The following is a 16749-nucleotide window of genomic DNA, read 5'->3' as shown; positions in this document are numbered from 1 at the left end:
ACAGCAGGAAGCTGCATGGGGCAGTGGAGAGCAGTTAAGGACTCGCTCTCCTCCTTTTAAAGATCCCGCTCGCCACCCCAGCCCCCAGTGGCATCAAACCTCAGTTCATGCACATCCCTACTATGAGCAGCAACCTTGGGTGGATCGAAATTCCTTATGGAGCTTTCCTTTTCAGACAAAGAGCATGGTAAATTTAAATGCCAGGTTGGGGGTGAGTGACAGCCGAGTGACAGAGGTGGGGCGGGACTTCCTGCCCACTTTTCAAGTTGTAAGCATGATTGTGGGAGCTGAATATGGCTAATGAATAGGTCTGAATAGGGCTAATGTCTGAAGCCAAACTTACCCTATTAGTCTCATCAATAGAAAATGCTCGTAGTACCTGAAGCACAAATCAGACAATATGAAGTTCTACCTCCCGTTGTAGTTATCTATTTTCAGAGGAAATTAAATAAACCACAAGTATTAGGCGTGATAAAAAAACTTACTTTATCACCTATCTTGTTGTGACTGACGTGCCAGATTTAAAAAGTAATCATACAATATCATTCAACTGCATTTGATTGCATGGGCTGTGCTATAATAAACCAATGCAACAGGTAGGGATGCTCAGGAAGATTCTTCTAAAAACTTATGCCTAAATGATTTACCAGGGGTGGTTTTCATTGATTCTCACACTGATTTCACAGGCTGAAGCTGATGAGTAAACAGGTAGAAGAACTTGAAGATTAATGGCTTTCATTTAAGATTTATAGTGTCATTCGCTCTGTTGTATCTAAAATGAATTCATTTCTGAAAAGTAAGATTTAGAAGCTGACATGTACCCACATTTCCATATTTAGATGGAATTTTCTTATTTCCCCCATGTCCAAATTTTTATACTTTCTGTATAAGAAAAACAGACTTTGGCTAAATCTCTTCACAGTTCCTCCTTGGAAGCATGATCAAGATATAAACCTGGGTATTGTATTTCATTTCTAAATTTTATCTGGAAGGATTAATTTTGTCTATGGAAGGAACCAGTATTTGAATATAGTAGCCATCCTACATCTATAAGCACTTCCTAGCAGAGTGCTGTCCAAGATCCTGAAGGTCACATAGTCTCGTAAACTGTATTCTTCAAAGCAGGTCCCTCCCAGTCTTTTCATGGGAATCTGAACAAAGGTGTTGTGGTACAAGTCAGACACCTGAGCCAGTACACCACACTGGTTCTTCAGCATGAAGATTACTAAGGCTGCCATTAATTAATTATTATTGTTGTTGTTGTTGTTGTTGTTATACCACTATTCAACAAAAAGTTCACAAAGGGGTTTGCTTACATAACAACAAAATAATGAAAAGAAAAAAGATGCCATACATATCAGTAAAATATATATGTCTAAATACTCAAAGCAATTTGCATAGGAACTCCAACACCAAATTTATCTTTAACCCTAAGTTACTGAATTTTCATTTCTGTCCCATCTTCCTCTATGTCACGGACACAAGGAAAGTTACATATTCACTCTGTTAAAACATCACACACAGCATAGGAAGTGTGTTCATACGTTGACTCTCAATGTTGAGATCCCAGGAAATTCTTTTTCCTGGCAAGTAGATGTATGCATGTACTCTTCCAATGTTACAATTTTTAGACACAATAGCACGCTTGTGCCTTGTTTATAACTACAACACTCAATACATCACCGAAGCTGGCCATTTCTGAATTCACAACCATAGACAAACCACGGCCATTGGTCCACTTCAAGAAGGCTGCTGCACCATGGAAACAGAGACATGAGCAATTGCAGGGGAAGGTTGGGGGTGGTGAGCAAGCAGTCTTATAAGATGTTCTTACTTGTCTAGCAAGGCAGCAGCTGAAGGCAGAGCTTGAAGAAGGAGCTGTTGACAAAGGCTGGCTGCAAATGGAGAGGTTATGTAGGAACCAAAAGCAGTGCCCATTCCTGGAGCTCAGCCCGGCCCTCCAAAAGAACTGGTCTGCACCCTCCTCCTATTGGGAGGAAGGAAGGCCCCAAGTAGGTGTGCACTTTGCCTCCGGTGCTGGTGTTTGGCCCTAGCACTGTATCATGTCTGTTCCTGGGTTCTGAGAGCAATGGAGGGATTTTTTTTGGAAACAAGACAGGAGTCTTGCTGGGGGGCCTCTGAGTCCTCAGAGTTCCAGGGCTCTTCTGAGAGGATAACTGCAGGAGGGGTGACAAGTTCTAGCTGCTCAGAGTCTGTCAGGTATAAAGGACTTTCATCAGGACCAGGGTTCTCAGCTGGGGCATGCTCCTCCTCCTCTGAAAGGGTCCTCTTTGGGTCAGAATCCAGGTGGGAACCTTGACCACCATTACTGATCTTGTCTCAGGATTCCTGACAAGCTTCAGAGGAATCTGAGGACTTCACGAAAAGGGCACAAGGGTCAGCAAGACCCCATGTATTCTACCTTCAATTCCATCATGACAGACAAGTGGAATATAAAATAAAGTATTGCTTTATACTGAACTGTAGTCATTGTCAAATACATTTCATTTTGTACAAAAAATGTTATGACAATGGAGGTTTATGTGATCATCAGTATAATTAACGAAGTGCTTTTCACAATCATAGGGCTACATGTATATATACAGCTCTCAGTTTAAGTCTACTTTTCTTTCTTACTTGTTCTTGAAAAAGTCTTTCTTTCAAGAATTTGTAAGGAGAATAGTCTGCTAAGTTCAACAGGGCTGCTGTTAGCTTGGCTCTCCAAGTGCTACAGCTGCTCAGCATGGGACCAGACCTGGCATGACTGCAACATCTGCTTTGCTGTAAGTGCATTTCACTTAGGTCTTGCCTTGTACTAACTGCCTGGCCCCCAGAAGATACACAGCAAAATGTTTGTCGCTGAAACAGCTGCTCTGGTGTTCACTGCTATTGCCCAAAGAGACTGAGGCCATAGCATCAGGCCTGATAACTCTCATCCTCAAAGTAGAGCAGCAATCAAGAAAGCTAGAAGTGGCTGCCAAAGGGAGCTCTGAAACAAAGCATTCCAGGTGACAGGCAGAAGAGATTCTAATAAAATACAGGTGGGAAGCAGGATGGATTTTGTTGCTGTTAATGGATCATGCAGCTTGTCACTTATGTTGGCTCTTGCTAAGAATTCTATGTGTGCTGGTGATGAGACAATGTTGTATGGGAGAACTGTCACCACTTGAATCTGCAGTAGGTCTTGAACTGGTGATCTGTATGGAAGATGTCAGGCTGCGTGAACTGTGAGGAGGACAGCCACACTAGTCAAGGAAACCAATAAACTGAAGCAGCCTCAGTGGTATTTTTTGATCCCTCTTAAAGATGTTGGGTCATGTTTGTCTGAGTCTGAGCAACAAGCACCCAGTAGCATAGCCATGACTGAATGAGGGTGTGTGGTGTACCTGGTCCTCGGGTGCCCATGGGTGATTGTGGGCCATGCTTGCCACCTCCCCTTCCCCCTAGTGTCTTCACCTTCACCTTCATGGTCCCTGTCCACCATGCCACCACCAGGCCCTTTTTTCCTTAATTCCGTACTGGCGCAACCCCAATCCCAGAAAGGACAAGCTGCCCCTTTAAGCAGGCTTGTTTTCATTACCTGATGGGTGGGTAGGCAGTAAGCAATGGGTGAACAGGGATGGGCAGTGGTTAAACAGGGAGAGGGCCACAAGTGAGGGGCCACAATGAGGATTTTGCTCTTGGAGCACCTCCAACATTGCTCCACCACTTCTAGCATCTAATTCTCACTGGAATGTAAAATATGTTTGGGTTAAACCACTACAGACTGCAGCTAGGAGCTCACATAATGGAATGCTCTCAATAATGAAAAAAGAAAGAAAAATATTCCTACATATTCCTACAAAAAAAGTAGAGGCATGACCCTTTCCTTTCTCTCTCCCCCACCCCCGGTATAAATTGCCACTGCAATTTACCTTCCTCAGTGGAGTAGGAGAATCCAGATGTGTGATTACCCTAATAAACAAGCATCTGCAACCCTGCAAGGGAAAGGCAGCTTGGCAGCTGATTAGGAATAAAAATATAGCTTGCAGGAAAGCACCCTATCCTGTCACTCCTCTGCTCAACATTACACTCTCCCTAAACAGGTTTTCATTAAAAAGCAAACAGCAAACAGCAAACAAAATATACCAGCCACCAGGGCCTTATTTATGTGTTCATTCAATTTATATACTGTCCTTCCTAAACTGGCTCAAAGAGGTCTACATTAACATCAAAGACATGTAATAGAAAAGTTAAAACAAAAATAAAAACAATTAAACCAGATTAAAACTCATTGAAACTAAATCTAGTTATCATAAAAAGCCAGGCTAAAAAGGTAGGTTCTTTAAAGCTCTTCCGAAGGCCTCCAAGGAAGATAATCCTATTATATCAATTTTTCTTATTTCCATTATATCTTACATGCATTTGACTGTAACATGCAGTTAGACCACAGCAATTCCTCTGAACAGTATGGCAAAATATGCTGTGGATAGTTTCCGTACAGGGAGAGAAGATTAGAGAGAAATAACCATTAGTTCTATGTATGAGCGGAAGGCCCATTCCCCTTTCTGTCCTTTTAGATATACTATATTTATTTATATTAAAAAGTATACATTGCTTTTTCACCTGACAGGCCCCCAAAGTGTCTTACAACAGGTAAAAATATTATTATCGCTAGAACGATCAAATAAAATAATCAAAATTAATATTAAAATTTCCAGCAGCATAAACCCCAGACCAGCAGCAATACAAAGGAAGTCAAAGAGAGCGCCCCCACCACACAACCTAAAGCCACTAACAAAAAGGTAAAAAACTGTAATCATTAATAAATTCTATTCAATGATCTTTAGAACTTAATTTTTTTTAAGTCTACCATTATATCAGATTGATCCAAATAACATAAGATTGTAATTTGTTCTGTGTTTTATTATTCCAGTACCATATGAAAAGACTCTAACGGTGAATTAATTTATCCTCTGCTTGATGACCTTCTTTAACCCACATGTAATTTCACCAGATCCATAGAGGCTGTTCTCATGAGCAGCCAAGACAGGCTAAGCCCAGGCTTGACTGCCCGTGAGAACCCACAGGAGCTTACCTGCTCCCAGCGGTACCTTGGCAGCAAACCTGCCTAGGGAGCCTGCCTCTTAAATGGGGTTAAGGGAGCAAGTGCTCCCTTAGCCACATTTACTTGACCGTGTCTCAGCACCGGCTGCTTCCAGCCAGTGCTGTCACAGTGACGGGCACCCACCTATCACTGTGGGGATTCCCACAATGCACCATGCACTCACACGATGCATTGTGGGATTTCTGAAGGCTGGGATGACGCGTCCAGGCCCCGGCATCTCTGAGCTCCCTGGGAAGTGATGCGCACCCCAGACAGTCCTCAGTGGTCGTCTGCAGTGTCTGCGAAGGACCAGGTTCAAAGTTTGGGATGCTCATTGATCCAGCACTATCACCAGAGGCTCTAGTCGCCTCTGTGGCTCAGAGTACCTTTTATCAGCTGTGGCTGATACTGCACTGCCAACTGAGACCTTACCTGGAGAGAGATAGCTTGGCAACGGTTACTCATAATCTGGTAACCTCTTGCTTAGATTACTGCAATGCACTGGATATTATTAACTGGGACTGGACATTTTGAGCATATTACACCAGTGCTTCGACAGCTGCACTGGCTCCCAGTCCATTTCTGGGTCCAATCCAAAGGGCTGTTTTAACCTTTAATGCCCTAAATGGCTTTGGACCAGGTTACCTGAGAGAATGCCTTGCTCCATATGTCCCAACCTGGACCTTAAGATCTTCTTCAGAGGCCCTCCTCTGAGTGCCCCTGCCAAACAAGATGAGGCGGGTGGCTACTAGGGAGAGGGCCCTTTCGGTGGTTGCACCCTGTTTAGGGAAAACCCTCCCCCACGAGGTTCACCTGGCTTCATCAGTTTGTTCTTTTAGACACCAGAACCTTTTGTTCACATAGGTCTTTTACATTTCGTTTTTCAAATTTGATTTTTAACTGATTTAAGAAGAGTTTTAAAATTTCTTTGTATTGTATTTTGTATTTTCTCCCCCCCCACACACACACTTCGGTCTCTTATGATTTAATGTGCTATGCATTTTTATTTCATGTTTTAATGTTGTGTAGTGAGCCACCTAGAGAACAATTTGTTATGGGTAGGATAACAAATAAAGTCAATTTATTTATTTATTAGTATTATTATTATGCCTTTCCTGCCGCCCTCCCGCCGACCTGCCCGCTCAGTTGTGAGAACAACCTCATACTACCCTAGACCTTTGTTTTTCACTCATCCCAAGCTGGGGGGAGGGGGGCTGAAAGTTTTCCATTTTGAAAAATAACTATTTTGGCAGTTGTTTACAAATGTATTATCACTGCTGGATTGACTTTAGGAATCAAAGATTTAAAAGTGCAAAACAAATAATCAAGGGATTTATGCAGGGGCGTAGCTATAATTGAACGAAAGGGTTCAAAGAACACGGGCCCCCAGCTCCTGGGGGCCCTCCAGCATCATCCCTCCCTATTTTCTCCATTGTCTCCCTCAATCTGAGGGGCCGCCAGAGAGAGGGATGAACACGGGCCCCATCTTCCCTAGCTACGCCCCTGGATTTATGTATGGGTCATTTCCCCCCTATACTTTGGAGTATGTGATTCCAAAACATTTTAATATGTGAAAAGTAGAGAAGAAATAACTAGTTTCCACAGGTAATTGGTAACCAGTTATTTCATCTGTACCTTGGAGTATGTGCCCCCCGCCACCTGTCTTGGCCTTGCCTACTGCCTCTGGCTCCTCATCTGTCTGCTCTGCAATCAGAGCCTCTCAGTAGCAGCCTGCTTTGCAGTCAAGCCAAGACCTGATGGGAATAGCAGAGGATAAAACCTGGAAGGGCAATTCTACTGCATGTGTGTGCAACCTAATACAATTTTAGAAAGACATCCCCAAAAGGCAAAATAGGGACCTACATTTTCCAGGATATACGGTCTATCCATGCTAAACAGGATCAATTAGAGCAATGTGTGCATTATATAATGAAGGTCAAAACATTTTATTTTTACTAATAATGGAAATATCTGGCCACAATTCTTCTTTTGTGATAATGATATCTTCTGATATCTTCTTTGTTTTCTATGTTGGAAGATTTAGTGGAAGGGGCTCCACTACAAAAAACAAAAAGAAAAGAAAGCAATTTTCAGGAATACAAAGAGCTCACCAAATATATTTGCCAAGAAAAATGAATGTGTCACAAAATTAAAACCTGGCTAGGAAGTTCTCTTTTGTATAGGGCTGCTGGCCTGAGAATTTCTGCCAACAAAACTGAGAAACCTCCTCTACATATTTATGTTCCATTTTTTTTATTATTAAAAAATTCCAACCCGACCTAGCATGTATTGATTACTGTACAGTTAATCAAGGCACCCAACTTTATTTAGCATCATTGCTAGAGGGGGAATGCATAGATTTCAATTTTGATTATTATTCTCAGCAACTTCATATGCTTCTTTAGATTTGTTATTCTAGGCTCTGTTGTACTCTATCTAGTAGTCTTTTATGTTTTGTGATTTTAGAAGTTTGTCTCAGTGGGGATCCTGGAGAGTGTGTATGGGGTGGAGTCAGAAAGAAAAGGGAGGGAAAGGAGAAGGAGAAAAATGGAGTTGTTTCTAAATAAAGTCTTACTTAAACAAAGTTAAGACTAGGGATGTGCACACATCATTTTTTTCAATTCAATTTGTACCCAAATTGAATCACCCCATATTTGTTTTGTGTCCAAATCTGTCCTCCTGAATCACTCTAGATTCAATTTGGATTTGATTTGATTCAGATCGATTTGGACCACTTATAAAGGCCCTAGGGGCACCAAATTAGGGGCACCAAATTAGGGTGGTGGGTAGGTCCCCAGGGGTGCCACCTACCACCCAAATTTCAAGGCAGTAAGGCACTTGGTTGATTTTTAATGATATATATATATATATATATATATATATATATATATATATATATATTAGTTTTTACTGATTTTATATATTTCCAGCATAGGAAATAATGGGGATTCAAAGTTGCCCTATCCTAACCCTAACATGGATCCCCAGCTTTATTATTTTTTAAAAGCTACACTCTAGCCCTTGTAGAAGTGCAGTTATGGAGCAAAATGTGCGGTCATTATTTTTCAAGTGTTTGGATTCTTTGGTGTATAACTTTTCCTCATAAGGAATCCTTATGAGGATTCACTATACACCTTCAGATCCACTATGAACCTTTTGACTGTCATTGGACAGTGCCAGCTGTCAGCTGCCATGTGCCAACTATTGGTACAACTTTTTTTGGGGGGGGGCAGACTTTGTGTTCCTTTCTGTGCTCTTCATTTGGGCAAGCCTTCCCATTTCTGAAGTAAGTCTTCTTCCCCTTTATTATTATTAATTTGATTTCTTTATAGCTTCCTTGACTTTACTTGTTAGCCATGCTGGCATCCTTCTGGACTTGGTAGCACCTTTCCTCCTTTTTGGTATACATTCTAAGTAGGTTTCTATTTTTGTGGTTTTAAATAAACTCCATGCATTCTGGAGCCAAGTGATTGATTTCCCCGTTCAGTTTTCTTTCACCAAACTCCTAATTTTAGAGAAGTTTCCCCTTCTAAAGTTAAAAGGGTCTGTGTTAGATATCCTTGGTGACTATCTCATCGCATATATGTTGGATTTGATCACACTATGATCATCTTTCCTTAAAGGTTCCATGTCATTGACATCTTGCACTAGGTCCTATGCACCACTCAGGATTAAGTCCAAGGTCACCTTTCTCTTGTTGGCTCCGTGACCAACTGTTCTAGGGCACAGTCATTCAGCGTATCTAGAAATTTGGCCTATTTGTCAATAATCGCATGTGAATTTACCGAGTCTGTGTGGGTAACTGAAGTCACCCATTATTACAGCTCTGTATCTCTTTTGACATCTCTCTGATTTTAGGGAACATATGGAACATAGCTGCCATATATTGAGTCAGACCATTGGTCTATCTAGCTCAGTATTGTCTTCAAAGACTGGCAGTGGTTTCTCCAAGGTTGCAGGCAGGAATCTCTCTCAACCTTATCTTGGAGAAGCCAGGGAGGGAACTTGAAACCTTCTGCTCTTCCCAGAGTGGCTCCATCCCCTGAGGGGAATATCTTACAGTGCTCACACTTCTAGTCTCCCATTCATATGTCAGCAGGGTATACCCTGCTTAGCTAAGGGGACAAGTCATGCTTGCTACCACAAGACCAGCTCTCCTCTCCATTTTCTCTTGCAACTCCTAGTCACTGTCAGCATTTTGATCAGGAGGGCAATAGCACATTTTTAGTAGCACATTTCCTTTCAGGCCTTGTATTGTCACCTCCACAGGGTTTCTGTGGAGGACTCAGGTCTTCCTAGGTTTTCTAGCTTGTTAGATTCTATCCCTTCTTTAACATACAGTGCTACTCTGCTCCCAATTCACCCCTCCCTATCTTTTCTTTTTGTAGAGTTTGTACTCAGGAATAACAACATCTCACTAGTTCTTACTGTTCCACTAGGTTTCTGTTATGCCAACTATATCTATGTTTTCATTAGCAACCAAGCACTTCTTCTCACCCATCTTGGCTCGGCAGCTACTGGCATTGGCATATAGACACCTATATGCTGAATCTCTTATCTGGTGTGTGCTATCTCTTTTAATGACCATTTGATCTCTAGTTCCCATAGCTAACTGGAACTAAGCCTGAATATGTATGTATGTGTGTATTGAATTTGTTTAGCAAATTCATTGACCACCTAACTTCCATAGACTCGAGGTGGTTTACATAAATTAAAACAACAACGAAAACAAGAGGGAAAAAGGGGAAAAACAGACACACACAAGCACACAAACCAAAAGTCTGGCAAAATAAATACATTTTCAAAAGCTTCTTTAAGGACAGAAGGGAGGTGGCATTACAAATCTTAGGAGGCAGGGTGTTCCATAAGGAGGGGGCTGCAAGAGAGAAGGCCCTCCCCTGGACCCGGAAATCTGAGAAGGCCCACCTGAGACAACCGCACAGGTTAGGTCCAAGTTGGATGGGAGAGGTGGTCCTGAAGGTACACATGCGCCAAGCCCTGAAGGATTTTATAGGTGATAACCAGCACTTTGAATTGAGTACTTTACTTTACTTTTATCTTTATTCAGTCAATTGAACAGCAAAACAAACAAATAAAACAGCAGCATAATCAGAAAGTACATTAAAACAATCCCACCAGTCCTGCCACGCACCAGAGTGGTCCGAATTCTACTAGCAATGTAGCAGAATTTCACCACTGAATAAGAGACACTAGAGTCTTTATCTTCAAGTAAGAAGTTCACTACCAGATTGTTAGGGATACAAAAATGCCCAGGACCATCAGAAAACCGAGACAGCAAGGGCGCAATTAAACGCTTCCTGACATCGTGATAAAAGTCACAGTAAAGTAACACATGGTCAACCATCTCAATCTCATTAGCACTGCAGGGACACAGTCGTGCCTCTATCAGAAGTAAAGCAGATGACAAGGCATTAAAACGAGCTCTAGAAAAGTTTCCAACAAAACTTAGAAAAGGTGATAGTGGACAAGTATAGGGCAGTAGAGAAGCCTGCCCGTGATTTTAAAAGCCTATATAGTATTGGAAGGAGAGCTGTCTCATTCTGTACCTCCATGTCAGAAAGACGCTGGCATACCGGAGCCTTTGCTCTCCGTAATCCCAACTCCAAGAGTTGTTCAGGGTCTAACCCTATCGAAAGCAATTTGTTAAATATCCCCTCAGACCAAGTAGGCCAGGAGGAAACAGAAAGGAAGAAAAATATTAAACCTACCGGCTGCAAGTGATTCTTCAGCCAGTTGTTAATGATAATCCTCCAAGCCCTAGTTTCCACTTTTGGAAGCCCTACCTCTTGCCAGATCACTGCATTAGCGGTGCATTTAGGGGTGTTAAACAGCGCTCTGAGAAAACCAGATTGAATTCTTTCTAATAGGGTAAAATTTGTTCTAAGGGAAATTGAGTACATATAGCTGAAATAATAATGTTTTATTGTAAATTGCCCAGACATGAGTTTTGGACGGTGTATAAATAAGCTACATAAATAAATAATACTGCATTTACCTGAATCTAATACTAGTTTCCCCCCCAAGTTCTTTGATGTTAGAAATTGGGGGTTCATCTTAAATTCAGAGTTCTGTTTCATTTGGGAAAATAGGTATAAGCAAAATTTAACCTCTGTTTTTAAGGAGCTTGTCTTAAATTCAGAATTGTCTTCTACTTGGGTAAATATTGTATACTCTTTCCCCTTTTTCTCTCTGTCCCCATTTCCTTACCCCGTTTCTGTGCATCCACATGTTGATTTTGAGACTGTAAGCTCCTTGGAGCAGGGATATGTTTTCTCATTCTTTGTAAATAGCATAATAATAATAATAATAATAATAATAATAATAATAATAATAACGACTCGCTGTCTGGATAAAACAAACCAGTCAATAACACCTGTCTGATTGTGTAAACAACAACAACAACAACAATAATAATTTCTGCATCCACTCACTGCTCTCTCCATCCCCTGTAGATCTGACAACAATATTCTGAAATTTGCTACCTATCTGGAGCATTTAATTGCAACAGTTGAATATACAATCTTTGGACTGGAAGTTGAAAACCATGGTTATATCGATCATCCCTACAGTTTTTTCACAACTAAGAAATGAGATAGGAAGCTAGCTTTTAATGTTTCTACTTTGACTTTTTTTTTTTTTTTGCCATCAACAAACCATTTAATTCTCGAGTAAAAGAACTTCTAATCATATTTATTCATCTGAAATGGAGAAACAAATGACTTCTAATAAGCTGTTCAGGTCAAAAAGGGGAGCTTCTAATAACCTGTTATTTGCCTTTCAATTTTACGGCTTCTAATGTAGGAGATAAAGCAGACCATAGCAGCCTGGCATCAGGGAATAGTAATGTTTTTGAGAAGGTAATGTATCATAATCTCAAGAAACCTTCTACTGAAAGAGCAGCTTTCTCAGGATAAAAACCACGTTTCCCCCCCATGATGCTGCACATGTAAATACAATGAATCTATTGCTTTCCTGACCATGCAACTGGAAATACCACCACAGATCAAACTTATGTCTCTCCCCACACTGCTGGCAACAAATTGTGAACATACAAAAGCTAATTTCATCTTCTAAATGAAGAACATTTGAATTTTTAATTTTTAATCAGATTTGTATAATATTTTTCACTTAATATTTTAATTGTGTCTTTTTTACCATCTTGTTTTTAAATTTTGCTGTAAACCGCCTTGGGATTGTTTTAATGAAAGGCGGTATATAAATTTAACAATAAATAAATAAACAATTGCTGGTTAACACTATCTTCTTCATGGAGTGTTCACCCAAACCAAGATCCAGTGAGAACAGAAGCCAAGCCAAGATCCAAAGTCAAGGCCTTGTCGCGGAGTGGGAGTGGTGGGGAAGACAACGATGAATATGATGAATATTTATATAGCGCTTTTCTACAAAATTCCCCAATGCATTGTACATAGAAATAAATAAATAAATAAATAAATAAATAAATAAATAAATAAATAAATTTTAAAAATGGTCCCCTGTCCCCAAATGGCTCATAATTTTAAAAAGAAACATAAGAGAGACACCAGCAACAGCCACTGGAGGGATACTGTGCTGGGGATGGGTAGAGACAGTTGCTCTCCTCCTGCTAAATAAAGAGGACCACAAGTTTTAAAAGGTGCCTCTTTGCTCAGTTAGCAGGGGCACAGCCACACCCTCCTTTTTTCACCTATATTGGGCAGCAGCAATATAGGAAGATGCTGAAAGGTATCATCTCACACTATGTGGGAGGAGGCAATGGTAAACCCCTTTTGTATTCTACCAAAGAAAGCCACATGGCTCTGTAGTCGCCAGGAGTCGACATGACTCGACAGCGCTACTTTACTTTACTTTACTTTTCCCTAGGGCCTGGGAGAGCGGAGGCAAGCAGGGACTGTTAGCCACTAAGGAGAGAAAAGCACAGATAAACAAAGGATGGAGAAAGGCAGCCATGATTCCCTCCAGGTTTCTCTGCAGGTCACCAGGAGACATGGAAGAATTCTCAATAGTCAAAAGTCTGGCTTATATTTTTCACTTGTAGTGTAGTGTGTAGCTGCGCTCTCAGATACATAACTACATACACAAAGTAAAAAGGTTCATTAAACAGTAGAGCTGCTTCAGGAAGTGGAATACTTGGTATTTACAAAGTAAAAAAGAACTATCAACATAGGAACATAGGAAGCTGCCATATAATGAGTCAGACCATTGGTCTATCTAGCTCAGTATTGTCTTCACAGACTGGCAGCGGCTTCTCCAAGGTTGCAGGCAGGAATCTCTCTCAGCCCTATCTTGGAAAAGCCAGGGAAGGAACTTGGAACCTTATGCTCTTCCCAGAGCGGCTTCATCCCCTGAGGGGAATATCTTGCAGTGCTCACACATCAAGTCTCCCATTCATATGCAACCACGGCAGACCCTGCTTAGCTATGGGGACAAGTTAAACTATCCTCTCACAATGAAATGTCCCACTGTTTAGTGACTGATTTCCCTCAGTGTGCCTGTCTGAGAGACTGGCTAAATGGTACACTCATCACAAATGACTCACTAGTGAGTCCCCTAGAAGCTCAGGTCCAAGGGCTATATTTCTGGAAGCGGAGATGAGGTGCTACCAGGAGTGTCTCTGCAACCCAAGCCCAAGGGAAACAAGATGCCTTACTTACTGAGGTTCCATTTTAGGCCTGTTGTAACAACGTTGCAAGAGTTCCCAACAGGAATGAGGCCACACCACTTGCCTTCGAGTCCTGTGTTTACATACAGCTTGTGCTTTCCCTGAAACACAGAAGGAGATTTGGTTTCGCTTGCGCTGATAATGAAATATCACATAATATAAGCAACAGGCTTGAAGGAAAAAGAGGTCACATCTCAGTTCAATGCAAATCTGCGCTGTTAACCGGTGACATGAAACACTAGGCATCTAGGGCTGCAATCCTGTGCAAACTTACTTCAGACTAACTCAGCAGGACTGACTACTGAACAAACATGCAAAGGTTTGAGCTGTTTGTTCTGGACAGCCCAGTCTTTACATAATATAAATATAATATAAAACTATAAATATAATATAAAGCTATAGTTACTTTTCTCTGTCCCTCTCTGGAAATTTGGTCCTGCCTTGATTTTAGGTGAAAACGATGAATATCATAGCAATTTGCTGTTTCATATATGTTAACACTAGTTTGTATTTATTTTAAATTTTATATCATTTTTTTTCTGAAGACACTTGACAGCTCACAATCATGACGAAAAACAATATACACTAGGAGATCAATAAAACATGAATAATCATTAAATGACAGCCATAAAATGAGCCGTAACATAGCCACATGAAACTTCCTTAGCCTGACAAAACGCCTTCTGGATTCATACCCCTATCACTGGGTATGAAAAGACGTCTTTAAAAATGAGGTTTCCATATCCAGTTAGAAGTCAAAATAAAGGAGCACAAACACTTCTTTGAAAAAGTTATTCTATAATACTGGACTCATCACCAAGAAAGCCTTGTTTCTTGCCACTGAAGCCCTTATATCTCAGAAGCAGGACTCTTATAGATGACCTGAGAGGGCCGGTGGGCTCATATGGGGAGAGGCATTGTCTAAGATATGTAGGTCCTAGGCTTAATAAAAATTAGATGAAATAGGATCTTAATATTATCCAAGAGTTTGTCCTGGAAATGATTCTTGGTAGAATATAAATGTATTTTTATCTGCTGTTTCTCATTAAAGATGCCTGATTGTTTCACCACTCCCATTTCAGTCTCCAACAATGGAAAAGGATTCTTACATTCAAGGACATGTCATTGACCACTGCTGGAAACAAGATTCTGGACTAGATGAAATCTTGGTCTGATCCAGCAGGGCTCTTCTGATTTCTTATAAATGTTGCTAAAAGCTCAGTCTTACAGATATTTTTATTCTCGTTCTCCCCCCACCCACCCCCACCATCAGTACTATTCTAAGAATGTAGGATGAGGTCATGAAAACAGTGCTTTTAAAATTCTCCAGGGTCTGAAAAAATATCAATGAGTTTTTAAAAGCTGCATCTTATTTCATAGCTGCAATAGAAACCCCTTGCATGTTTTGACATCTATCTATCAATTATATTTATATACCACCTGACATGTGCATCCCTAGGTAGTGTACATAAGTTAAAATAAGAGTATAAAACAGGATAAAATGATGAAAAACAATTTTATGATATAAAACCAAATCATTTAATGGCTGTGAAAATAGGTGTCTCTTAAGGGACTTTTTAAAAACAGCCAGTGATGGAGAAGCTCTAATTTTGGCAGGCAGTGCATTGCAGAGCCCTGGGGTAGCCACAGAGAAGACCTGGTCCCAAGTAGCCACCAAACGAGCCGGTGGTAGCTGTAACTGGACCTTCCCAGATTATCTTAATAGGCAAGAGGGTTCAGGGTAAAGCAAGAGGTCTCTTAAATACCCTAGACTGAAGCCATTAAGGTATTTGTATGTAATAACCAGACCTTTGTATTTTGCTCAGAAACATACTGGCAGCCAATGGAGTTATTTTAAGATTGGGGTGTTATATGGTCTTTTTGGGTTATCCCAGAGAGCTGTCTGGCTGCTGCGTTCTGCACCAACTGTAGTTTCCAGATTACGCACAAGCACATTACTTTGTATATAGGCAAGTTACTTGTTTCTGTTAAAAAACATAAGAACAGCGCCGATGGATCAGACCAAGATTTCATCTAGTCCATCATCCTGGAAGCCTACAGCAGGAGTTGAGGGCATGTCCTCTCTCCTGCTGTTACTCCCCTGCAACTGGTACTCCGAGGCATCCTGCCGTTGAGGCAGGAGGTGGCCTATAGCCCTCAGACTAGTAGCCATTGATAGACCTCTCCTCCATGAAGTTATCCAAATCCCTCTTTAGGCCATCCAGGTTGTTGGCTGTCACCATGTCTTGTGGCAGAGAATTCCATGAGTTGATTATGCGTTGTATGAAAAAGTACCTCCATTTGCTGGTCCTAAATTTCCTGGCAAATAATTTCATGGGATGACCCCTGGTTTTAGTGTTATGTGAGAGGGAGAATATTTTCTCTCTATCTACTTTCTCCACACCATGAATGATTTTATAGACCTCTAGCACGTCTCCCTGCAGTCGTCTTTTTTCTAAACTAAATAGCCCCAGGTGTTGTAGCCTTGCCTCATAAGGAAGATGCTCTAGGCCCCTGATCATCTTGGTTGCCCTCTTCTGCACCTTTTCCAGTTCTACAATGTCCTTTCTTAGATGTGGTTAACAGAACTGTACGCAATATTCCAGGTGTGGCCGCACCATAGTTCTATATAAGGGCATTATAATATTAGCAGTTTTATTTTAAATCCCCTTCCTAATGATCCCTAGCATGGAAATGGCCTTTTTCACAGCTGAGTTGGCACTTTCAAGGAGCTGTCCACCATGACCCCAAGATCCCTCTCCTAGTCAGTCACTGATAGCTCAGATCCCATCAACGTATACTTGAAGTTGGGGTTTTTCGTTCCAATGTGCATCACTTTACACTTGCCAACACTGAACCGCATTTGCCATTGTGTTGCCCACTCACTCTAGGATATTCTGTTGGGGTTGGGGGTGATAATTGGGTATAATTGGGATGGGAAAGTGATGAAAATGTATGGTTTCTGCAAGACTTTGTTCAGAGT

The 16749-nt window shown here is 41.1% G+C and overlaps 1 protein-coding gene across 7 annotated transcripts in view; it reads right to left on the bottom strand.

Moving 5' to 3' along the window:
- TPK1 (thiamin pyrophosphokinase 1) overlaps positions 1 to 16749 on the bottom strand; it is a 425007-nt gene that overhangs the window by 92001 nt on the left and 316257 nt on the right. For 6 of the 7 annotated variants that reach the window (XM_053260531.1, XM_053260529.1, XM_053260528.1 and 3 more), the window contains one exon: positions 13759 to 13867. In XM_053260531.1, coding sequence (XP_053116506.1) covers positions 13759 to 13867 — 109 coding nt within the window. Of the gene's footprint in view, positions 1 to 7097; positions 7145 to 13758; positions 13868 to 16749 lie in introns of those variants that run through there. The other variant, XM_053260530.1, reaches the window with a different exon arrangement.

The sequence above is a fragment of the Hemicordylus capensis genome, chromosome 6 (genome assembly GCF_027244095.1).
Source record: "Hemicordylus capensis ecotype Gifberg chromosome 6, rHemCap1.1.pri, whole genome shotgun sequence".
Taxonomy (NCBI): domain Eukaryota; kingdom Metazoa; phylum Chordata; class Lepidosauria; order Squamata; family Cordylidae; genus Hemicordylus; species Hemicordylus capensis.
The sequence above is the reverse complement of the archived record's forward strand: the minus strand, read 5'-3'. Positions and strand labels throughout refer to the sequence as shown.